The sequence below is a fragment of the Anabrus simplex genome, chromosome 7 (assembly GCF_040414725.1).
Source record: "Anabrus simplex isolate iqAnaSimp1 chromosome 7, ASM4041472v1, whole genome shotgun sequence".
NCBI classification, from domain to species: domain Eukaryota; kingdom Metazoa; phylum Arthropoda; class Insecta; order Orthoptera; family Tettigoniidae; genus Anabrus; species Anabrus simplex.
The window spans coordinates 64,209,349-64,236,565 of NC_090271.1; the positions used below are offsets into that span (position 1 = coordinate 64,209,349).

Sequence of the window (27,217 nt, forward strand, 5' to 3'; positions counted from 1 at the left end):
CAGTTTGGTGAGCAAATTATGTGGAGGTGTTTTATTCCTATGATTATATTCAGGGTGCTTACCCCATTTTGTGTTTCCATCCTTCCCTGGATAAAACAGAATGTCCCTGAGAAGAGGTTCATCTTTCACTCCACTTTCCTCAGTATCGGAGTTGTCTTCTCTGCTCTCAACCGGAAGATCTTCAGTGTCAGTATCACTGTTCTCTTCATTCTGTTGCTCTTTGTCAAAATTATCATCAGTAAGTAAACTGTTCATTAATTTCAAGTCACTAGGATTGTATAAATAGAAAAACTGACGGTTACCACCCATACTAAAAACACAGAAGGTTTAGGTTGTGTGGCATCCGGTAGGGGCCAACGTTCAGTATCCCATCACTGATGTTATCAACAATGACAACTTCTCAACTGTACTGTAAGACACTGGCAGCTATGAAGATACTGTGAGTGCTGGTTCCCCAGACGCATGCGCTGTGAAGTAAGGTGCAAAAAACTATGGTTGGTGCCTTCTGGATACGGCGTGACCGACGGAGGGTTAAGAAGTATTGACTTGTGGATTTTTATATTTTAACTTTTTAATATCAGGTGTTGATACTGATAAATGTGGCATATTTTATTTCCTGTCAAATGAGCATATGACATGGAGGGATCTCAAGATTAACCATTATAATTCATGGAGCCAAGTTGTTTAAGAAAACAACATCGCTTTGGTAGAAACAGATTAAACCAGAATGATCTTGAAACTTTCAACATATCTGAATGAATATATGACAGAAAAGCTTTTTGAAAAATGATACAAGTAAACACACAAATCCATTTTAAGAAATGAATAAGATTATGAAAGAGCTGTACCAAATGAATAGGAAGTAGCAATCTATGAGTACACTGTTGTTATTTATCATGTGACATATCTACATATTTCTTGATAAATGTTGTGGAAGGATTTACAGAAGATTTTAAAGTGAGAAAGTTAATGACCTACAAATTGATGCCAGGAAATATAGATATTGCCTAAATTAATATCCCTGTACCTTAGGCATAGGTTATTGCTCCAAACCCTAAAACAAGCACCAAGATGTAATGGGTGAAAATTGACCTGAAAATGTTAAAGACAGAATGTGATCAGTTATGTTTTTCTGGCATAATGGGGTAACATTACTTCAAGGAAAATGAGTGAGTCTCATCTAACACTCAGTGGTCTGTGTAACAGCATTATTCAGTGTACTAGGTCATTAGCACAATGCATAATGGAGGTTCCATTTTTGGTTAGTTCATTCATCTGTATGATTTTTTCATAAATTAATGATATTAATATATTATTTTTCTCATTTTAAATACCTTGTGTGTCATGTTCTTTCATTTGCTTCCAAACCATATGTGAGAAGTTACACAAGCAATTTCAAGTACTTTGGATGTGCTTATTCTGAATCCATTTTCCAGATTGTTCTATCACTCAGCCTATTGAGATATTCATCATCATAATAATCATCATTTTCTAACTCCTGTTCCCAGGTGTGGTGTACTGGTTTTATATTCTAGGTGGGAGCTGGACGAGAGAAATGGATAATGATGATGACATGTTATTTTTCTCTTATGTCATAAAATGAACAAACTACAATAATAGTGTTAGTTATATTAATACTGTTGAATGAGGTTCTTAAAATAGGCCAAGAGTTAAATTATTCAAACTAGCAGGACTTGATAAACTATGCAACCACACAAAAAGAACGAATTTTGGGGAGCTTTCCAAAAGTTACACAAGCAATTTCAAGTAATTTGGATGTGCTTGTTCTGAATTCATTTACCAGATTGTTCTATCACTCAGGCTATTGGGATATTCATCATCATCATAATCATCATTTTCTAACTCCTGTTCCCAGGTGTGGTGTACAAGCGCTTGCTCCTCCTGTTTTCATATATCTTCTGTTTCAAGACATTTTCCCATCTGAGACCTCTCCTCTCCACATCTGATTTTACTGTTCCTATCCAGCATTTATTTTTGGCTTTCCCTTTGGTCTTTTTCGTGGACAGTTAGGTCAAAGTATTTTCTAGCAGGCCTTTTCCTGTTCATTCTCATAATATGCCAATACCGCTGAAGTCTGCACTTTTTTATTACACCGGTAATAGGGACCTCCTATTTATTTCATTCCTGATTTTGTCCCTTCGTTTATAGTAGTTTGATTCATAGTTCTAATGAATCTTATTTGTGTTTCCCAAATTCTGCTATAGTCATTGTTTAGTGGAGTATATGCCTCCAAACCATATGTGAGAACTGGTATGAAGTAGGTGTGGTAGGTTTCTGACTTGATTGTAGAAGTTTGGTGCTTTCTGTACCCTGCTGTGTATTTCCAGCTTGACAGCATTGTCTTAGGAGATTGTGCTTTCAAAGTACTTGAAGTGAAAACTGATTCTAATTTTGTTCCTTCCAAAATGAGGTCTGAGTTTGTTCCTTCCCTGTTGATAGTCATTTCAATGGTCTTTGTTTTACTCGTCTTCAGCTCAAAGTCATTGGACATATTGTTTCATTCAGTCAGTTTTTCTGTACTTCAGCTTCTTTTTGACCGGCTCCATGGCTAAATGGTTAGCGTGCTGGCCTTTGGTCACAGAGTCCCAGGTTCGATTCGTGGCAGGGTCAGAAATTTTAACCTTAATTGGTTAATTTTGCTGGCACGGGGACTGGGTGTTTGTTCAAAGATATGAGCTTCATTGATGTTTCCGTAATGAACTGAGATCACAGAGATGAGATATCTATTAGGTTCAACCTATTCAATACTAATTACGTGTTGATGTTACTAATAACTTTTATTTAACATGGGACCGGTTTTGACATTTAAAATGTCATCATCAGCCTTAAAATAAATCACAAATATATAAGCAATGACATAATTATCAAAACTATTGTGGATACACATTGAAATATGTACATTAAAACTCTTTAACCTCTGTGGATCCGTGGTAGAGTGTCGGCCTCCGGATCCCAAGATAGTGGGTTCAAACCCGGCAGAGGTAGTCGGATTTTTGAAGGGCGGAAAAGAAGTCCATTCGACACTCCATGTCGTACGATGTCGGCATGTAAAAGATCTCTGGTGATACATTTGGTATTTACCCGACAAAATTAATTCAATCTCAGCCATAGACGCCCAAGAGAGATCCGGTTTACTCTAGGTCCGCTAGATGACAGACAGAGTAAACCGGAATGTCGAAATTGACGAGCAGACAGCCAGATGGTGTCAAATCGAAATGTCTGCAAACGGTAGCTGAGGCCATACGATTATTATTATTACTGTCCATTCACACCATGTGTTAAGATAAATCGCCATAACAGAAGAGTAACGGCATAATAATTAAATCTGGCGCAGTGACACATTGAAGTATGCATATCGTCTCTCACTGACGCATAGCATGTGTGAGTGTTTTAAATGACTCTTTACTTTGGAAGCCTGTTGGAGCCTTCTATTGAATGGATGCACAAAGACTACATATCGAAGAAGCTTCTTTTATTTTTTGAATAGTGAGAGACTATATGCATACTTCAACGTGTCACTGCACCAGATTTAATTATTACGCCGTTGCTCTTCTGTTATGGCGATTTATCTGAACACATGGTGTGAATGGACGGTTAAAGACTTTCAATGAACATATTTCAATGTGCATCCACAATAGTTATGATTATTATGTCATTGCTTATATATTTGTGTTTTATTTTATGGCTGATGATGACATTTTAAATGTCAAAACCGGTCCCATGTTAAATAAAAGTTATTAGTAACATCAACATGTAATTAGTATTGAATAGGTTGAACCTAATAGATATCTCATTTCTGTGACTGGGTGTTTGTGTCGTTTTCATCATCATTTCATCCTCATCACGACGCACAGGTCGCCTACGGGCGTCAAATCAAAAGACCTGCATCTGGTGAGCCGAACTTGTCCTTGGACACTGGCAGCACTAAAAGCCATATGCCATTTTTTAAAAGTTTCTCTTTCTCCCCATAACAGCACATCATAAACAAATATAGGGCATTCGGTTCATTGTCAATTTTTTTGATAGACTTTATGATTTTGTCCATTTTGTCCATTACAGTACTATTATTCCTTGTTGGACAACTTTTCTTGTCTCAAATCATTTTGACCGTCCTCTGTCTATCTGAACACAGCTGTAACAATTCTAGTATAGTATCTTTATTTTGTTAGTTAGGTACTTTGGCACCTTGAAGTTTTCCAGACATTACCAGATCTTGGTCTCAGGGACACTGTCATAGGCCTTTTTTAGTGTTCAAAAATATAATCACAAGATTCTTTCCATGTTCCCAGTTCTTTTCTGTAAGCATTTTTACAGCAAAAAAAAAATCATAGTACAGTACTTTGATCTCTCCTGAATCTGTGTTACTCTTCTTAAGCAAAGGTTTCACTCTCCTCCTAAGTCTCATTTTGATGATCTATTCCCAACCACTTCAGGGTGTGGGACAACAGCATTATGGCCTTAATAATTTCCACATTTCTGCCTGTTGCTCTTTTTAAACAGTGGGATGATAGTTCCTTTTCTTCTTCTTGGATTTTGTTTTCTTCCCAGATAGCCAATTTAAGTCTGGTGTTCCAGCTGCCTTTATCATATCTGAATGTGAGATCATCAAATCTCAACAACTTTCCATTTTGCATGCTCTTTTAAATTCAAGCTATAATAAATATCATCTAAAAATATCAAATCAATTAGAATAAAGAGCTGTATGATACTGTATTTGAAATATATCACTGAAATATAGACTTTTATTCTCTGCATTTTTTTTTTTACCAAGATGCACCATTTATACAAGAAAAAGCAGAGAAATAATCAAGTTTTCAATAATTTGTCTCAAATGTCCAACTTGACGATATTGTTCTCAGAAATGAATATCTGTAGATAAAAAAATTATAGAACAATAGAACTGGAAAATTAAGGAAACCGTTGTTTGATATTCATCAACTGAAAGAGTCAAGTTTCAAAAATTGATAGCACACAGGCCTTTCAAACAGGGAATTGATGTGTTTCATCCCAGTGTTGCAAAAGGCCCACTTTAAGATTTTTGAGATTGAAAAGACTGTCTCTCAATTCTTAAAAACAAAAGAACAGTCGTGATCGGTTGTGGTATTCACACAGCATAAACCTAAAAGATTATCTTATCTCTTACTCGGGACCTTAAAAGCATCAATCTAAACAAAAGGTTTCTGTTTTTTTAAATCAAGGATTATAATGATATTTTTTTACCTTCCTTACTTATTTAGGATTTTTAGTTTAAAGTCTCAAGAACATGGCATGACAGAGGAATTTAACCAAGGAAAACATATTTAGCATATCAAAAATCACTGAGAAATCTGTTTCCAGGGCAAATTACAATTGTATTTTGATAGTTGTCACAATTGTCACAATTGGAAACTTGTAATATTATCAACAGAAAGTAACTTCATCTAGTCTGACCTATTTCAGCTCTCTCTTCTTTTCTTACACACATGCTTATTCATCCACCCACACACAGTGATCAAAAAAATTCCAGTCAGGGTGTACATCATTAGAATCCTGCATGGAAATGGAGAAGAAATGTTGAATGACAAAATGCACTTTCAAGAAGTTTCTCTAGCACAATGAAGCAACGCTGCATAGCAGAGTATAGTTGGTCATTAACATTGTGTGACTATACAGCAGAGTACTTCAGTAGTTTGGCACAAATGCTTACTGCTCAAGAATATGCACAGCTGGGGTTTGATTCTCATAAGGTCTGTTATTGTTTATTATTGTTCAGTTACGTCATACATCCACATATTGCTAATTAGATGATGCTAATGAGTGTCCCATGACATACTTGTCACTCTGCATGATTGCTATCAGTGTACCATGTCTTAAGCATACAATATGGCGTACACGCTGAACTAACGAATCCCATGATATTTAATCAAAATTAGTAGTGTTCAGATTTCTCAGTCTTAAAGAACTAGCGTTTCATCCCAGTGGGCCAATGAGCTCATCAGTTGGAATGCCACACCTCTCTAAGATGCTGGCTAGTACATTGCTGAGCCACAACTGCAAACTTTATAGCACAAAGAAGTGACAGTACACTAGGTGAGATTAGTTACTCCAAACCCCAAACCCCATAGTGCAACAGCCCTGAAGGGCCTTGGTGTACCAAGTGACCGCTAATTAACCTGAAGGCCGGCAGATTACGAGGTGTCGTGTGGTCAGCACGATGAATCCTCTCGGCTGTTATGCTTGGTTTTCTAGACCACGGTCGCTATCTCATAATCAGGTAACTCATCAATTGTAATCACGCAGACTGAGTGGATTTCAAATCAGCCTTCAGAACCAGGTAAAAATGCCTGACTTAGCTGGGAATCAATTCCGGGGCCTCCGGGTAAGAGGCAGGCTGAGATCAGGATTTTCACCTACTAGAAATGTCTGCCTAGGCTTTCACAGTAAAAAATTAGGTTTCCATTTGGGAACCATAATTTGATTACATTAATATATGTGGAAATTGTCCTCGTCCTTTTATGCTTTCGTGTTAGTTCTTGTTTCTTCTTCTCACTTTGGCACTTTGGCCTGTTCTTATTTTATCCTATTTTGTGTTTCTTTTTATGTTCCTATCTTTGTACAACGTGCATTTCATAAGTAATGCGACCAATTTTTTTCTGATGCAACTGTACACCGCAGCGTGTTCTAACCTGCTGGGCTAGGTGGAGGGGGGATGTTAGCTTCAAACGCTCTTTGTCTCATTCGGCAGCGAGCTGCCGGAGAGTCAGGATGTGCATTTCCATCAAGCCCATTTTGAGTTCATGTAACATGGCACAAAATGGATCGTTCTGTAGAGCAATGGTACGCTATCAAATTTTGCGTTAAACTTGGGAAGTTCGCCACCAAAACGTTTCCATTACTTCAGCAGGCCTTTGGGACCAATTGCTTGTCCAAATCACAAGTTTTCCGATGGCACAAGTCGTTCATGGAGGGCTGAGAGGAAATCACCGACGAACCTCGCAGTGGACAGCCATCAACCTCACAAGTCGACGAAAATGTGACGCGTGTGCGCGATTGTTTGAACTCTGACAGACGGCTGAGCCTTCAATTGATAGCACAAACTCTAAACATGGCAAAAACAAACGTTTTTCGCATTGTGACTGAAAAGGAGGGTCTCGTGCTGCCGAAGCGACATCAAGGACACGTGGAAAGTTCATCACGACAACACGCTGAGTCACAGCGCCTTCATTGTCAACGACTTCCTGGACAGGACCAACACCCCATTGGTTACCCAGCTTCCCTACAGTCCTGACCTGACTCCTGCTGACTTTTTTTTTGTTTCCTTGGTTAAAAGGAGTCATGAAAGGAAAACACTGGGACATGATTGAAAGAATCCAGGCGCATGTTACATCGGCTCTAAAAGACATGGAAAATTCTAAATTCCCATGGAGGGAATTAGATATTTTTCACCAATAGAGCATGTCAAAAACATATCAGATGTAAGGCTTTTCAGGCGTTTGCTCTATTAACCAGCGTTTCATCTTAGGTCTGACACTAGACTTGTCAGAGTGGGATGTGTCAGACCCTACCCACGAAACGCTGGTTAATAGAGCAAACGCCTGAAAAGCCTTACATCTGATATGTTCTAAAGGACATTCCGGAAAAGGCCTTTCAGGATGCCTTCCAGGCATGCAAACACCACTTCCAGAAGTGTATCGACGCAAGAGGGTGTTATTTTGAAGATTTTTTATTATTTGTATGAATATATTCAATAAATGATTTTTTATGAATTTGGTCACATTATATATGGAATGCACCGTGTATACGCAACTTGAATTTTCAAGGTGATTTTATTTCAATTTTATGTGGTCTGAGGAATCAGAATTTGTTGACATGATTGAATGAAACATGATATTTATTTTTAATAACATTGTTATTTCAACTTTTAAACTGTGAATTTTATTTTAATAAATCTTTTTGATGGTCTGAAATTTTTCCTCATTCTTACTGTTATGATGTACTCAGTTTAGATATTACTTTTATAAGTAGAAAATTTAAATACTAGCTATCAAGTAAAAAATAAACTTATAAAATATTACTTCAAGTGATTGATTCAGTCATTCAATCATATTTTTCTGTGACAGAGTTCTGTTTTTGTACATATAAGTCTATATTTTTATACCAGTGTTGAGGTTTTGAGCTGCACACACTAATAAATACAGTATGTTGTTTTTTCTCATTTCTAGTCTTCAGAACCAGCAGCCAACAAAGACAGTTGACGTGAGAGGAGCTGATCGTCATCAGTTCTTCCGAAGGTAGGTTTGTACCCTTGACAACTAATCACGAGGTTGATAATGATATGGTAGAATCTTTCTATCCATAAGCATTGTGGGGTGCATGACAGCTGAGTGACATCATCACTGGGTTTTCACCAAGGTGGCTGCAGTTTGAATCCCAGCCAATGCCTGCTGGATTTGAAAGTGGAAAGTCACATACCTGAAGTTTTGATTCCACCATAACTATGATCATATTATCAACAGTCACATTGCACTACAGGACTAGTCGTGCAAGGGTTGCCGTCCTTCCTGAATGCCACTTATCGGTAAACGAAAGTACGATCAACATCACACTCATCCCTACACCCATAGAAAACCCATCAACTTCCGATAAATGGATAATCAGATTGAAAAATGGTAGATAAACAATAAAACATATCCTGTAAGTATTCAAAATGCTCTCCCTTATTCTGTAGACAATTGTTGTAGCTTGTGAGTATATTCGGTTCACTCTCTGCCATTCAGCCTCATGAATCTTCAGAATTTTGGTGTGAATTGCATTTAAAAGTCTAAAGGTCAAAAAAATACACTGTTCAACATTTAATTCAGAAGCTATGAAACACACTAAACTGATCAGCTGCTGCTGTAAAAGAAGCAGACATACTGTACGGAAGCTTATCACAGACCAGCTAAGTCCATGACATCACTGGGCGAGCTATATGAATATGAGTCATGCTGCTATTGCATCATTCACTTGCCCAGACACAGCACAGTAACTTGACTGCATCAATCAATCAATCAATCAATCAATCAATCAATCAATCAATCAATCAATCAATCAATCAATCAATCAATCAATCAATCAATCAATCAATCAATCAATCAATCAATCAATCAATCAATCAATCAATCAATCAATCAATCAACCAACCAACCAACCAACCAACCAACCAACCAACCAACCAATCAATCAATCAATCAATCAATCAATCAATCAATCAATCAATCAATCAATCAATCAATCAATCAATCAATCAATCAATCAATCAATCAATCAATCAATCAATCAATCAATCAATCAATCAATCAATCAATCAATCAATCAATCAATCAATCAATCAATCAATCAATCAATCAATCAATCAATCAATCAATCAATCAATCAATCAATCAATCAATCAATCAATCAATCAATCAATCAATCAATCAATCAATCAATCAATCAATCAATCAATCAATCAATCAATCAATCAATCAATCAATCAATCAATCAATCAATCAATCAATCAATCAATCAATCAATCAATCAATCAATCAATCAATCAATCAATCAATCAATCAATCAATCAATCAATCAATCACTACTGATTTGCATTTAGGGCAGTCGCTCTGGTGGCAGATTCCCTATCTGTTGTTTTTCTAGCGTTTTATTAAATGATTGCAAAGAAATTGGAAATTTATTGAACATCTCCCTTGGTAAGTTATTCCAATCCCTAATTCCCCTTCCTATAAATGAATATTTGCCCCATTTTCTCCTCTTGAATTCCAACTTTATCTTCATACTGTGATCTTTCCAACTTTTAAAGACACCACTCAAACTTATTCGTCTACTGATGTCATTCCACACCATCTCTACACTGACAGCTCAGACCCTCACACTGTATACGCCTGCTTGTTTTCTCAATCATTGTAAATATACTAGTGTTCAGTTAAACTAATTGGCAATATTCCTTGGAGGGAAGTTTTGTTTGTCAAGTAAAATTTTGTTGTTATTAGATTAACATCCTTCTTCATAGAACACAGCCAGTACAAAGCAAAATCTGGAAGTAATTGAAAAAATTTCCTCTCTTCTCTTCTGCCTGTGTGAAATTATCAGAGGTGATATAAAATATTTTGTTCATATTCATAATAGTTGTAATTCCTCCCAGTTATAAAGGTCATGATTCTGGGGGTGGTTGTTGAGGATTCAACTTTTTACAGCAATTTGTATTGTATAAATTAGCTGTAATATTACATAATATTGTGTTCTACCTATTAATAAGGTTATGGGCCCAGTATCATGTGTGAGAAAGTGAAACTGTAGAAAGAAGTGAAAGTGTGGTTACGTTATCGGGAACATTCTGTAACGTGGCGAGAAAGAATGAGATATGGTGTCATTTGTGATAATCCGCATCAAAATGTTTTCAAAAGACAATTACGATACGTGGAAAATTCATATGAAAGTGATGCTAATTAAAAATAATGTGTGGAACTACGTGATTGGTGCAAAAGTGAAGCCCGAGGCAAATACAGAGAATGCAGCCGCAGTGTGAGAATCAGGTGATAGTAAGGCTATGCCAGAGATACATCTGGGAATCTCTTCAGCAGAGTTAAAATAAGTGAAGGATTGTACAACATCGAGAGAACTTTATAGCAAAAGTTGGAAAGTGTCTCCCAGTCCAAAGGCCCTGCAAGAAAAGGTAACGTACTGAAACAAACGGTGCTTAAACACATGGACAAGGGCGATGATGTTTGTGATCATCTGCAAAGATTCTTCGATGCTGTTGACCGACTCAGTGATATGGAAGTGCTGATAAACAACAACGTTCTGTTGATGTTGTTACTCTACAGTTTACCGGCAAATTTTAATAATTTTACATTGTGATCAAGTCACGTGATGGACTCCCAAATCCCAAAATATTGCAAATTAAAATAATCAAGGTAAGTGACGTGCGATTGAGTAACTGACAATGTGTGAGCAGAATGTGATGTTGGCACAGAAACAGAACGATAACAACTATCAGAATTGTGGCAAATCAGGTAGATCGGATAAACAGCGAATTGTCGACCGAGAGTGAAAAGTGTTCAAAACAAAAGCAAGACAGAAAACACGTCGTTGTATGCTGTGCCAGTTTCGAGCATGTGTCATGAAGCAAACATCCCATTGGTCCATTCGACAGGCAAGAAAGTGTGGTGTTTGGATAGTGAGTGTACTTCACTGTGAATTTTCTTTTCTTTTAAAATTTGCTTCATGTTGCACCAACACAGATAGGTCTTATGGCGACGATGGGGTAGAAAAGGCCTAGGAGTGGGAAGGAAGCAGCTGTGACCTTAATTAAGGTACAGCCCTAGCATTTGCCTGGTGTGAAAATGTGAAACCACAGAAAACCATATTCAGGGCTGCCGACAATGGGGTTCGAACCCATTATCTCCCAGATGCGAGCGGACCCATAAAACTAGCAGAGATACGAAGAATATGTACCTTACAACAAGAGGTGCGCACACAGACCAGGAGCAGGTATTGTATAGGCTGTAAAATGCACGCTGCATGTCAAGCCTCACAATAGCTCATTTGGCAGCGGTGTGGTAAGAGTATTGATACTGGACGGTGCTCGAAGGTTCGAATTCCACCCAAGGTTTTTTCTTTGTTTTGTACAGCTAATTGACTGGGTTGCGGCAAGGTTGCATACTTAATAGTTTATTTGATTGATTTGTTTATTTGACCCTGAAAAGGGTCATTGGTTTGGTGGCATATGGTATGGAGGTGGGTTGGAAGAGGCTAGGATTTCAGTTACCTACCTAGGAAGGGAAGGACCTAGATGTTGGCCCCTTTAAACAACAAGCATCATCATCATCACCATGAAGGAAGGGTAATACATATAGAGATAGCATGGTGAAATGGCAGAGTGAAAGGAAAAGCCAGGGAAAAGGAATAGTGTGAAAATGAGAAACAATAAACACTAAAAAATTGAAAATTTAATTAAAGAAACAACATCTCAGTAACTACTTTTATGGTTTTTGGAGATGCCGAGGTGCCAGAATTTTGCCAAATAGAATTCCTTTTGCATGCGTATAAATCTAGGAATTAGGATGAGGCAGATGTTGAGGAAAGTAGAAGAGAAGGAAGAGGGAAAGGAGAAGGTGGTAGTGTTTCACATTGGTACTAACAATGTAAGGCAAGCAGGTATAAGTACCAAAATAGTTGGGGATGTGTGGGATCTGGTAAATGCAGCACGGATGAAGTTTAAGGAAGCGGAGATTGTTATCAGTGGAATACTGTGTAGAAGGGATACTGACTGGAAGATGATTGGGGATTTAAATGAGACTATGGAGTGGATATGTGGGAAACTGGGAGTGAGATTTCTAGATCCTAATAGGTGGGTAGGAGACAGGGATCTGCGCTCAGATGGGCTTCACTTAAACTGCAGTGGTACATGTAAGTTAGGAAACTTGTTTAGAAGGGTTATAGGCAGGTACATTCAGGGAAACGGGGTGGTCTAGGGAGCGGTGTTAAGCGAACAGGGAACAGGAAATCAAGTAGGGATGACATAAAAATGTTAGTGCTCAACTGTAGAAGCATTGTAAACAAAGGAATCGAATTAAGTAATTTAATAGATATATACTTACCACATATTGTAATAGGAGTTGAATCATGGCTGAAAAATGATATAATTTTTTTTTTTTGCTAGGGGCTTTACGTCGCACCAACACAGATAGGTCTTATGGCGACGATGGGATAGGAAAGGGCTAGGAGTTGGAAGGAAGCGGCTGTGGCCTTAATTAAGGTACAGCCGCAGCATTTGCCTGGTGTGAAAATGGGAAACCACGGAAAACCATCTTCAGGGCTGCCGATAGTGGGATTCGAACCTACTATCTCCCGGATGCAAGCTCACAGCCGCGCGCCTCTACGCGCACGGCCAACTCGCCCGGTAAATGATATAATGGATGCAGAAATATTCTCACGGAACTGGAGTGTGTATTGTAGAGATAGGATAGGAATGGTAGGAGGGGGAGTATTCATTCTGGTGAAAGAAGAATTTGCAAGCTATGAAAAAGTTAACACATGGGTGACGGGCCCCGAGAAATCTCGTAGTACGCTCGCCAGCGGTAGGTGACGGGCCCCGAGAAATCTCGGTTTTATTCACGACATTGTTTTCGGTCTTCCTGTGACATCTCTTTACCATATCTTGAACTATTTTGGATGTGCACATTGAGTAGAATAAATTGTAGATGTATATCTGCCACTTTTCTTTTATTCACGGCCTCTTTTATTCTTTGATTTAGTTTCGAAACATCGACTTTCTTTCTGCCGGTTCAGTCAATGACAAGATGGAGCGCCCGCGGAATACGGTGTTAGCTGACGACGATATTTTAGAAGAATTATATGCCGATGATCGTTCAAATGGAAATAGTCTAATGAATTAGTGGAAACTGAATGTGAGAGTGATAGCGGAAGTGATATTCAAGCCTCTACATGCCGTCATTTACCTAGTGTACTTATTTATTCAAGTAATTCTGACGACGACAACGATGTAAACATTAATGATGTGTTAGGAATTGACGCTGAATATGGTTTTGTAAAGGCAGATCCACTATTACTAGGGGCATTGGAGAGCACCCACACCAACTTTAAAGTGGTTTAATATTTATTTACATTTTCATAATCAAGTGCACCCTAGTATGCTTAGTAGAAAAATGTCCGGTCCACAGGGTATGTGACAAGCTTAAGCATCCGGCCAGAAATGTGTTAAGGATGAAAAACATGAAATTCTGGATGTAAGGCTCATCTATAAAGATAATAATCAACTTGATGTCTTTGGAATGTACAGACCAGGAAAGGGTAGCGCTGATGCTGATTCAGAATTATTTGATAAGATAATCAGCTATGTTGGAAATGATATGGAAAGGAATGTGATAGTAGCAGGTGATCTCCATTTACCAAATGTCAATTGGGAAGGTAATAGAATGACAGGAAGCATGAACAACAAATGGCAAATAAGTTAATATGGGAAGGGCAGCTGATTCAGAAAGTGATGGAACCAACTAGAGGAAAGAATATTTCAGATATGGTGCTGATAAAACCAGATGAGCTCTACAGAGAAACTGAAGTAATAAATGGTATTAGTGATAACGAAGCTATTTTTGTCGTAGTTTAAAATAAATGTGAAAGAAAGGAAGGTATTAAAATTAGGACTATGAGGCAGTATCATATAGCTGATGAAACAGGCATGAGGGTGTTTTTAAAAAGTAACTATGATCACTGGAAAATGGTAAATAAAAATGTAAACAGACTCTGGGATGGGTTTAAAGTAATTGTTGAGGAATGTGAAAATAGGTTTGTACCTTTAAAGGTGGTAAGGAATGGTAAAGATCCACTGTATTATAACAGAGAAGTAAAGAGACTAAGAAGGAGGTGCAGGTTGGAATGAAATAGAGTTAGAAATGGTTATGGAAGTAAGGAGACATTGAAGGAACTTACTAGGAAATTGAATATAGCAAAGAAGTCAGCTAAGGATAACATGATGGCAAGCATAATTAGTGGTCGTACAAATTTTTAGTGAAAAGTGGAAGGGTATGTATAGGTATTTTAAGGCAGAAACAGGTTCAAAGAAGGACATTCCAGGAATCATTAATGAACAAGGGGAGTGTGTATGCGAGGATCTTCAAAAGGCAGAAGTATTCAGTCAGCAGTATGTAAAGATTGTTGGTTACAAGGATAATGTCCAGATAGGGGAGGTGAGTAATACTAAAGAAGTATTAAAATTTACCTATGATAACAGTGACATTTACAGTCAGATACAAAAGTTGAAAACCAGAAAAGCAGCTGGAATTTATAAGATTTCTGGTGATATTCTAAAGGCAATGGGTTGGGATATAGTACCATATCTGAAATACTTTTTTGATTATTGTTTGTTTGAAGGAGCTATACCAAATGAATGGAGAGTTGCTATAGTAGCCCCTGTGTATAAAGGAAAGGGTGATAGACATAAAGCTGAAAATTACAGGCCAGTCAGTTTGACATGCATTGCATGTAAGCTTCGGGAAAGCATTATTTCTGATTATATTAGACATGTTTGCAAAATTAATAACTGGTTTGACAGAAGGCAGTTTGGGTTTAGGAAAGGTTATTCGACTAAAGCTCAGCTTGTAGGATTTCAGCAAGATATAGCAAATATCCTGGATTCAGGAGGCCAAATGGACTGCATTGCGATTGATCTATCTAAAGCATTTGATAGGGTAGATCATGGAAGACTACTGGCAAAAATGAGTGCTATTGGACTAGAAAAAAGAATGACTGAATGGGTGACTGTATTTCTAGAAAATAGAACTCAGAGAATTAGAGTAGGCGAAGTTTTATCTGATCCTATAATAATTAAGAGAGGAATTCCTCAAGGCAGTATTATTCTACCTTTATGTTTTCTTATATATATCAATGATATGTGTAAGGAAGTGGAATCAGAGATAAGGCTGTTTGCAGATGATGTTATTCTGTACAGAGTAATAAATAAGTTACAAGATTGTGAGCGGCTGCAGGGTGACCTCGATAGTGATGTGAGATGGACGGTGGGCAATGGTATGATGATAAACGGGGTTAAAAGTCAGGTTGTGAGTTTCACAAATAGGAAAAGTCCTCTCAGTTTTAATTACTGCATTCCTTTTGGGGATCATTGTAAGTACCTAGGTGTTAATATAAGAAAAGACCTTCATTGGGGTAATAACATAAATATGATTGTTAATAAAGGGTACAGATCTCTGCACATGGTTATGAGGGTATTTAGGGGTTGTAGTAAGGAAGTAAAGGAGAGGGCATATAAGTCTCTGGTAAGACCCCAACTAGAATATGGTTCCAGTGTATGGGACCCTCACCAGGATTACTTGATTCAAGAACTGAAAACGAAATCCAAAGAAAAGCAGCTCGATTTGTTCTGGGTGATTTCTGACAAAAGAGTAGCGTTGCAAAAATGTTGCAAAGTTTGGGTTGGGAAGACTTGGGAGAAAGGAGATGAGCTGCTCAATTAAGTGGTATGTTCCTAGCTGTCAGTGGAAAGATGGTGTGGGAGGACATCCGTAGATGAATAAGTTTGAATGGTGTCTTTAAAAGTAGGAAAAATCACAATATGAAGATAAAGTTGGAATTCAAGAGGACAAATTGGGGCAAATATTTGTTTATAGGAAGGGGAATTAGGGACTGGAATAACTTACCAAGGCGATGTTCAATAATTTTCCAATTTATTTGCGATCATTTAAGAAAAGGCTAAGAAAACAACAGATAGGGAATCTGCCACCTGGGCGACTACCCTAAATGCAGATCAGTATTTATTTATTTATTGACTGATCGATTGACCGACACGAGGCTGGTGTATTTGAGCAACTTCAAATACCCCTGGACTGAGCCAGGATCGAACACGCCAACTTGAGCTCAGGAGGTCTTCTGTCTGAGCTACTTTTGCCCAGCATTGAAGAAAACAAAAAAGCTAAGAACTGATCACTCAGATAATAAAAAATAATGTAAACATTGGGACGAAACCTATACAAATCAGTAGGAGTGAAAATGTTAACTTAAAATGGAGCTTTATTTAGGTCAGTAACAGAAATAAAAAGCACATGAGAGGAATATTTTTATGACATGTTAAATTGAACATCTAGAAATAAAACCACAGGAAGTTATCCAACCAATTTGAATGTGCATTGCTACGGCAGAGAAAGAGGTCTTGAATATTGGAAAAACTGCTATATTCAAAGAGCTGATCATATTTGTCTGTTTCAGGAAACATGAAACTTATTGCTTATGATACAAATTCTGCCTCTGCAACCTTGAGTAAAAAGTGATAACGTGACGAACTGCGCTACCCAACTGGCCGAAGTCCGTCTTATATATATGGTACTTTCATTATGCATGCTTTTTATATAGCGGTATTATCATTCTAAGAGTCCACCTCTGTAGCGTAACGGTTAGTGTTATTAGCTGTCATCCTCGGGGACCCGGGTTTGATTCCCGGTATTGCCAGAAATTTAAGAATGGCAGGAGGGCTGGTATGTGGTTGAAATGGTATGCAGCTCACCTCCAAGGGGGGTGTGCCTGAAAAGAGCTGCACCAACTTAGGATGAGGGCACGAGTTTGCATTTGCATTTTAAGCAGTATCTTTTCAATTATTTCCCTTGTTTTTTTACAGACCTATAGTACCCTTCATGCATCCTGTGCTACCTGCTGTGCGATTTGATGGGGGTGTGCCCAGCAGTCGAGAAGCATATGAAACAGGAGGCAGAGGGGAAAAGTTATCTTCATCATCAAGAAGACCTCCTAAATGCACTCGCAGTACTCAGACAGACTACAGAGAGTCAGAGACGCAGACTACTCCTTGGGCTCCTCCTTATACAGTACGCAGTGAGACAGATCCTGAGGTTCTCAGCCTTGCCATGCTGTCATGGGGTAAGATTTTCTTTTTGTCTGTAAATAATTTTGTAATATTTTAGAGTCTTATGAAAAAGTTAAGGCTAAAGATGAGCAGCCACTTGTTCTTGTGCTACTAGACGTTTTAGTCTCCACAGAGCTTCTTCTGGATTCTCTATTTCTGTAGCAGGTGGAGGACCTTTGTAAGGTTGGAAAACATCTGGAGGGCAAACACAGCATCATAGGAGGCATTTCAGGAAGTTGCAAACAGTTATTTTCTGTAATGATTTACTAATGCCGGCAATAATATATAGTTGCCCAAGGGGATTGGTTTTGAAGATGGTAGTGGATCAGTGTTTTGAAGTATTTGTTGCGAGGAACTGCAGTACAGTCAAATGTCGTTATTCTGAAATGCTGGGGTCTGTGAAATTATTATTATTTATTTGAAATTTTGTTCAGGTGAACACATACAACAACTAACCATTCTAGAAATTGAATTATACAAGTCCAAGTAAATTTTTCCTTAGGCCTACCTTGTGAGAAATCCTGAATTTTATATTGACTGTAGTGCAACTCAACTGTTTTATTTAGACAAAAATCTCTGGGTCTCATTCTCTTATGTTATTGACAGACTGCATCAGATTTTAACATTCTCTTGTATTTTACCTCAATCCTTAATGAATGTCAAATGTGTAGCTGCGCTGATGGAATATTTTTTGCTACATCAGATTTCTTGTGACCTATGAGTACTTCTACTAAAATTCTTAATTTCTCTTTTAGAGAGAACTTCTTACATTTTTCCCTCCCTGTTGAGTTAGCTGATACTTGACATAATGATACAAATTGTGCTGTATGTAGAACATACTCTCTGCACACTGAAATTAGCAACAAAGGGTTTACAATTCAGACGTTCATGGCACACAAGTACCCAAATCCTTGTTGACTGTACATGAAGTGACTGTCAACAATCTAGTTTTATGTTATAGGATTGTCATCCCTACAAATATAACGACAAAACAGTTTTGCTAGTTGTGCAAGACAACAAGAAATAACTACACCTGTAAATTATTACACATGTACACTTAGTTAAGATAATTCCATGCTGCAACTCTCCCTAGCAACTTTCAGCACTGAAAATTTGACAGTAGACTGTAAATAGTATTGGAGATAATAGGATATTTCAAAACTGGTACAATTGCTGAGACATTCTATGCTTATCTGTTGCCTCCTATATCTCCACATTCCTTGTAAGAATAATGTAGTCCTGCCCTGCAGTGTAGGGGGCAATGCATCCTCCTGTCACTCGGTGGTCCCGGGTTCAATTCCTGGCCGGGACAGGGTTTTTTAATTGTAAGGATTAATATCCCTGGCCTGGGGACTGGGTGTTTGTGACGCCCTTAAACTTCCTTTCCTCACACACAACATTCAACACTGCTGCCATTCCAATTTATATGCAGGTTCATACAATATGGTGCCAGTAGGGGCAAAAGATCCACATGGGTCGATGCCCCGAACAAATAGCATTAAAAAAAAAAAAGAATAATGTAATGGTGCTTTCAGACAATGGCTTTGTCTATATGCAGTTTATGTTTCACAATATACAACAAGTGGAGATATGTGGACAAAACATAAATTTGTTCTACTGGTTGTATGTATGTTGATGAAGGGACATTTATTTCTTTACATTCTAACAAAAACTTTGTACTGCTGGCATTTGCTCAAAGGAAATTATTTTACATTGTGCCTTATGGAATTTTGGATGGGGATTACGCATTTTTTTCGTTCAACTGATATTTGCTGTATCAACATTTGACTGTTTATGCCAAGAACGCAAACTTCTGAATTCATTGTATAAAATACAGTATATGAGTTTTGACATTGTGTCTTACCATATTGTTTGTGATGTGCAGGCAAAGGATTACCAGCAGGGGTGCATGAAGTGGAGATCATAGAGAGAGCGCGTGTCAAACGGGCATGGGAGAGCTCTTTACCTCCCATGGAAGATGCAGCATCCATTGAGAAGAGAAGGAAAATAGTTGAGGCTATGGAGAGAGACGAATGGGTCTTCAGAGAAAGGGTATTTCAATCTAGATTACAGTTGTATGTAGCTAATTTTGTCACAAAAATTTCTTTGGTTTGAGATTTCTGATATTGTACAAGCTCCAAGAAAGTTACATTATATTTTTTTCAGCAGAAATTTGCTACACGTAAATTATAAAAATAATTTCCCATCAGTTCATCACTGTTTTATTCAAGAATATTTGGAATTCCTACTTTAAACTGTTTTCAGTGGTTACAGTAGTATAGGTGTATGCACCACAGGATGGATGCAACCAGGGTGATAAAATATTATTCCTGGAGGATCTATAAATGGCCTGTGAAAATAGAAAATAGAGCCATCATCATACAAGACCTGAATGCACAGACTGGGACAGACAGGACTGGGTATGAGAAGGTGATGCAACCGCGTGGGTACGGTGAAAGGTCTCCTTGACTTCTGCATGAGGAATAACTTTGTGGTATTCTACATCGTAAAGTCAGGAACATCCTGCTACCATATGTGACAGTAGATGGTACTACCTATGATTGTCTGGCTGAGGGTTGGTGGCCGATACCAAACATGACAAACTAATGCAGAACCAATGGCTATGGGCAGAAGAGTTCTACTTCAGGAGGTTGTTGAGGTCTTTGTGGAGGAAATGTCATATTAATTCATCAGAAAGCTGTTGCCTTGCAGCTGTGGCTAAAGGCTAAGAAAAACCCTCAATTACATTAGTCAGTAAGAGAGTTTTGTAAACTTGCTTTCAATTCAAATAAGAGTTTCAGAGTTCAAGGTACTCAGGTAAGGCACCAGCATTATCAAACCTGTGCCAGCTGTGATGGCTTACGGCCTGATGATAATCAGGGCCATGCGACCATCCACCACCCTGAAAAGACAGATAATATGAACTGGATCCTCAGTACAATCAGTCTTACAGGAATATGTGAAAAACTAGTTGACCTCATGAAAAGAAGAAAAGTAACAATTCTGGGGCTAAGTGAGACCAAGTGGAAAGGTTGTAACGTGTTCAAATCGCTTACCTAATTTTTCTTCTACGCTCAAACCCAATGCACCATCTCGCAACACGAACTGTCTGCCTTCACGCCTGCCGCTTGACTGCTTGGACTGTTTCATCGCTCCACGCGAGGCCCTGTGACGTCATCGCTTCTAGCATGTTCCACGGTGACCTCGGTTCCGTATATATACGGGCTCCGTGTGCTTGTTCGATGTTCAGGTGTGGATCAAATGTTGTACTAGGCAGTGGAAGCTCTGGAAGTGTGCACGGCTGGTCCGTGTACATACTGGTTTTAAATTTCTCCGTTCTACGTACTGGGTGAGCAGACTTCATATTTCGCCTCATATTAAAATTCATTCTATTTTACCCTTTTTCTTCGGCTTGTTAATTGGAATCCGAACTTTAGTCCCCTTTTTTTTTTTTAAGGGCATTACGAAATTGACCTGTGGTAAAATTCAAACTCCGAACTCGAGATAGAAAGGTGAATCGAGAATGTGGACTGGACTCGCGATGTGTGGTGTGTGAACTTTGCCTTCCATTCATGTGATGTGGGAGCTTCACGGCCTGATCAGCACTTTGTCTCCTTATCCCTCCTGATTTTTCTTCTCTCTTCGCCTCATTGCCCTCCTTTGCCTTTCCCTTCCTTTATTATTTTTGTCCTTTTGTTTACCTTTGTTATTTATGATGGTGTATCGTGGTCTGCTAACCCTTTTATGATGTATCTACACTAGGTATCTTCGATGTTCATATGTTTCCCTATATTGTCTAAGCTGAACCACGAATCTGGGGGATTGTGGTAGTATCTTGCAAAGTACTCCTTTTTTCATATTGCAAACCTCTTTTCAATTAATATTACTGCCAATTTTTTTTTTTTAACTATCTTATTCTGGTTCATCAAATGGGCCTCTTATGGGAGCTTGTATGTAAACAAGAACGTTGATTTGCTCAGGTTTAACCTTTTCACTCGAATTTGTACGAGTCAAGATATTTGTAATTCCCGGGGCATCTACCCCTTTGGTTGTACCTCAAAGACAGTTGTAATTCTTGGGGCTTTTATCCCTTATTGTAACCAAAGATAATGTTGATTTTTACGGGTCATTTTTACCCTTTGTTGTAACTGTGTGTCCCCATCTAAACTAGATTATTGACCATTGAAATAGTCCCCTGTGATTTGTTTATCTCTCTTTTGTGGATCTATATCTTGTTGTTTTGAGAACTTTATTCAATATATATGTTATCTAAAAAAAAAAAAAAAATCTGTGTTTTGGGAGTTCTCTTTTCTGGTATTCCTTTCCTACGATTTAACATGCACTTACCACGATAACTCCTCTTGGGTATGGCCCACCATTAATGTTTTTTTTTAATGTTCCGAAGTACGGCTTTGTGTATATTACCTTCCTCTGCGCTCCTCTCTGCTGAGTTTATTGCCTTGTGAGTCAGAACTGGTCTACTGGAGCATTCTGCCTCTTACGCTTAGATATCGAGTTGATACTTGCGAAAGCCGTTTCTATTAACGCTCGGCGATATAGTGGAATCGACCTTTCATTTTTGATCTCTTCTAAAAGGGGATTGGTAAGCTCAGGCCACCTGTGTGTAACTTCATGACATTTTCCAAAATTGTACTTAACAAGGTAAAGCAACAGAGAAGTTGAGAAAACAGTGTACCCTACACTGGCAGGGTAACACCAAAGAGATGAGGAATGGAGTACGATTTACTGTGGCACATGACCTGGAGGAATCACTACATCCAGTATGTCAACAAAAGAATAATAAAGATGACTGTGCATCTAGGGAGGGAGAAGCTAACAGTAGTACAGCTGTATGTACCACAGAATGGATGCAACCAGGGTGATAAAACATTATTCCTGGAGGATCTATAAACGGCCTGTGAAAATATAAAATAGATCCATCATCATACGAGACTTGAATTCACGGACTGGGACAGACAGGACTGGGTATGAGAAGGTGATGCGACCACATGGGTATGGTGAAAGGTCTCCTTGACTTCTGCATGAGGAATAACTTTGTGGTGAAAAACAGCTTATTCAAGAAAAGAATCAATCACATGGTCATGAAATATGGTTGGGAGGGCAACATAAGACAGTAATAGAAGTGGGAAAAACAGATGATTCAAGAAAAGAGTCAGTTACAAGGTCATGAAATATGGTTGGGAGGGCAACATAAGACAGTAATAGATTATCATCACAGATGAAGAAAGAAGTAGGTTTGCGACAGATGTCCAACTTTAATTTTAATGACATAGGCCTCCAGAGAAGCCTGATACACATCTTTCTAGTTGACATTCATGGGGTCCAGTGCATCTGTAAGGATGGGGCTCTACCTAGGATGATATCTAATGTTGAAGATGGCACACACATCTAGTTCTAGAGCTAGAGGAATTAATGTATGAAGTATAAAATCCCTGATCTGGCTGGGAATCAAACCAGGAAACTCTTGGACCAAATGCCTGCATACTAACTTATTAGTCACAGAGCTGGATAGGTATCAAAGTAATACCTATTGAGAGCTTTGGCAATTACCACATGTTATTAGAAGTGGATTTGAAAGACTCTCACATACCAAAACTACTGGCCAGGAGGATGCTAAAGATCAAGGTGTGGGAACTTCAGAAAACAGACAAGACAGCCGACTATCAGGACCATATATGAGGTCTGGTACCAAGAAATGAAGTAAAGAAAATGGAGATGAAAAATTGGCTAGACTTGATGAAGGAAGCAATGAAGTGTGGAAAGACAACTATGAAAGTAAGGGAGAAGGTAACATCATGATGGAATGAAAGACAGCAATTTTAAGAGAAAGGAATGCATCAAATACAGAAAGAAAGAAAGAAAGAAAGAAAGAAAGAAAGAGACTGAGAGTAAATAAAATCAGAACTCATCTGGTATGAGGCAAAGATCAAAGACCTTGAACAGGTGTACCAATATTTTGGCACAGAAATTGGATGAAGATAGAGGGAGTATGAAGTCACTATACAGCATGGTCAAAGGCAAAAGAAAATCGACTGATACATTCCAGGCACTAGAAGACAAAATTGGTAATATAGTCAGAAAGGAATGTCCCGAACCATTCGGCCACCCGCAGAATGGCTCAGAGGAAAAGAGAAACTTAGAGCCAGGTGCAGAAGCCTGTTCAGAGGAGCTCCCTTTCACCTGGACAGAAACAAGACCAGCATTAAGAACTATGCATAAAGAAAAATTGCCAGGAGTAGATAAAGTGAATGCAGACATGATCAAAGCAGCTGATTTACAGGATCTGCAATGGCTACACAGGCTACTTAATTCAGTGTGGAGGGACAACAAGGTACTTGCAAACTGAAATGATGGTGTTATCATTTCTTTCATTCAAGAAAGGGAATAGGTGAAAATCCATCATAGGGAGATAATTCTCCTGTCACATGGCCTGAAAATTCTTGAGACAGTCATACAGTGGAGGCTACAAACCATCATAAAATCACAATTGGAAGAGGAGTAGTTTGGTTGAGATGTAATAGGTCAACCATATATCTTACAGTATATTCACTGCCAGAATGCTAGTGGCAACTACTGGGAAAAAGGCAAGGATTTGATCATACTATTCTTGGATGTCAAAAAGGCATATGAAATTGTTCTGGTCTGACTATCTGATATTGCTATGGTAATGGTACTGAAAGAGTTGGCAGCACAGTTAGGGGCATGCAGCTGTGAACTTCCATTCAGGAGATAGTGGGTTCGAATCCCACTATCAGCAGCCCTAATAATAATATTATTTATCAGCAGCCCTGAATGTAGTTTTCTGTGGTTTCCCATTTTCACACCAGGCAAATGCTGGGGCTACACCTTAATTAAGTGGCCATGTGGTTAGGGGCGCGCAGCTGTGAGCTTGCATCCGGGAAATAGTAGGTTCGAACCCCACTGTTGGCAGCCCTGAAGATGGTTTTCTGTGGTTTCCAATTTTGAGACCAGGCAAATGCTGGGGCTGTGCCTTAATTAAGGCTATGGCCACTTCTTTCCCACTCTTAGGCCTTTTCTATCCCATTGTCACCATAAGACCTATCTGTGTCAGTGCAACGTAAAGCAAATTGTAAAAAAAAACTTAATCAAAGCCACAGCTGCTTCCTTCCCACTCCTAGCTCTTTCCTATCACACCATTGCCATAAGACCTGTCTGTGTCGGCACGACATAAAGCCACTTGTAAAAAAAAAAAAAAAAAGGTATTGGAGCAGACCAAATAGCCAGTTACACATCGCTGAGTGCTGGACCCTGAGAGGACCAGTGGGTTAGGGCAGAGAAGGCCTCATGAGAGGGTGATGGTCCATTATAGGAGCAAATGCCTCTGAAATCCACCAGATAGTGTCTGTACCCCATGCTAGGGGCTGCTACAAGGGTGTGTATTCTCCAGATTAAGAACGGCCTTTTATATCCCTTGGAGGGTTGTTATCTGTAAGGGCATGAAGTCATAAAACTTTGCCTCAGAATCAAGGCTGGAAGCTGTTCAAGATGATGATGATGATGATGATGATGATGATGATGATGATGATGATAGTGTTGCAAGATAGAAGATCTGGCAGTGCCTGTGAAAGTGGAAAGTGCCTGAAGGACTTATAAGGAAAGTCCAGATGTTATACAAGGACTGTATCAGCTCCATGTGAGTTTGAGAGGGGCATTAATCATGGTTTACAACCAAGAGTGGAGTCCAGCAGGGCAGCAAACTGTCCCCACTACTGTCCATCACACTTATGGATATATGATGAAGAGCATTAAGGAAACATCAAGTGTACTCAGTGCAGAAACCTTTGCTGACGACATCATGATTTGGTGAGAAACAGAAGATGGGGTACAGATAAAACTCAACACGTGAAAGGCCAAATTTCAGGAGCTCAACCTTAAGATCAACAAAACTAAGATGCTGGTGATGGCAGTACACAGAGATGGTTGATCAACAAGCATAAAACTAATAGACCACCAGTTGGAGTGTGTGGACAGTCTGTGTGGACCTACCTTTGGCAGTATAGTCTCTAGAGACAACTTAGCCTCAAGCAAGATCACCAGCAAGGTGCAAAAGAGTTGTCTCTTTTATCAACAAGTGAGAACCCTTCTTTAAGATGTTAAGATTTCAAAGAAAGCAAAATTCTGTATTCTTTCATTCACCACAGATCTGCATTTAGGAAAGATGTTAAAAAATGGAGTAGAAGGAAAGGAGACCTAGAGGAAGACCGAGGAACAGATGGCTGAAAGATGTAAAGAAGAGCACCGACGCAAGAGGAGGGAACAGGACGACGGTGAGCGAAGAGAAGTGGTGGATGGACAGAAAACGATGGAGACGTTTATGTTCCAAGCAGATCCAGCCTGTGGTTGGAAACCGCTCCAGATGATGTTGTGCAGGTGGTAGATTCCCTATCAGTTGTTTACCTAGATGTTTCTTAAATGATCTCAAAGAAGTTGGAAATTTATCAAACATCTCCCTTGCTAAATTATTCCAATACCTAATTCCTCTTCTATAAATGAAATTTACCCCCATTTGTCTTCATGAATTCCAAATTTCATATTATCCTTTCTACTTTTAAAAACTCCATTCAAACTAATTCATCTACTAATATCATCCTACGCTATCTCTCCACTAACAGCTTAGAAAAAACCACTTAACCAAGCAGCTCATCTCCTTACTCTCAAGCCCTCCCAGCTAAAGTTTGCAACATTTTCAAAACACTATTCTTTCTCTATAACTGTGAAGTTCGACAGTATGCTGAAACTCATTCAGTGTAAATAAAATAAGAAAATACCTGAAAAAGAAAATATCTAATAACAGATTATATAGTATAAAAAATCCAAACCAAACCCCATGGCACTACAAGCCTTGAAGGGCCTTGGCCTACCAAGCGACCGCTGCTCAGCTCGAAGGCCTGCAGATTATGAGATGTCGTGTGGTCAGCATGACAAATCCTCTCGGCCGTTATTCTTGGCATTCTAGACCGCGGCTGCTATCTCACCGTCAGTTAGATCCTCAATTCTAATCACGTAGGCTGAGTGAACCTTGAACCAGCCCTCAGGTCCAGGTAAAAATCCCTGACCTGGCCGGGAATCGAACCCGGGGCCTCTGGGTGAGAGGCGGGCATGCTACTCTTACACCACGGGGCTGGCTAGTACAAAAAAATAGGGCTCCAAATATCATTCAAAAAGACTAAGATAAAGGTAGCAGATCCACTATTAATAAACCACATAACAGTAAATAACAGGAAAGTAAAAACATTGAAACAATTTAAACACCTAGGAGAAATTATAACTTAGACAAGAAACCTGCATGGCAAGAAATAACTAATAAAATGATAAAAGCTGAAAAATTAACAAGGTCTGCATACAATAAAAAATGTCCATCAATCAAAACAAAATTAAAACATTACAAGACAGTGGTTCAACCAGAGGTGACATACGGAAGCAAAACTCTTTTTAAAATCACTCAGAGATACAGAATCAACAAAATTCTAAAAGTACAGAGAAGAAATGTTCTAAGATGCATAAATAAAAACTATCAAAAAGATGGACATTGGTGGATAGTGCCACATGAAGTGGTGTTCAGAGAACTGATGCCAATCACAGATAATATCCAGAAGAAAAGGATTTTTTTGGGGGTCACGTTATGAGGACTCCAAAAACCAAATTATCAAGAAAAATAATAGAGAAACTCTGGATTCTGAAGCAACGAGTATGATGGATTAAGGACATTAGAGAGGATATAGAAGAACTAGAAATAACTCTGGACAA

The 27,217-nt window shown here is 38.7% G+C and overlaps 1 protein-coding gene across 1 annotated transcript in view; it reads left to right on the forward strand.

Moving 5' to 3' along the window:
- Positions 1-389: 389 nt before the first annotated feature.
- LOC136877696 (cilia- and flagella-associated protein 91-like) overlaps positions 390-27,217 on the forward strand; it is a 156,895-nt gene continuing 130,067 nt past the window's right edge. The window contains exons 1-5 of the mRNA XM_067151908.2: positions 390-439; positions 8,223-8,291; positions 17,186-17,240; positions 17,289-17,442; positions 19,314-19,480. Coding sequence (XP_067008009.2) covers positions 390-439; positions 8,223-8,291; positions 17,186-17,240; positions 17,289-17,442; positions 19,314-19,480 — 495 coding nt within the window. The remainder of the gene's footprint in view (positions 440-8,222; positions 8,292-17,185; positions 17,241-17,288; positions 17,443-19,313; positions 19,481-27,217) is intronic.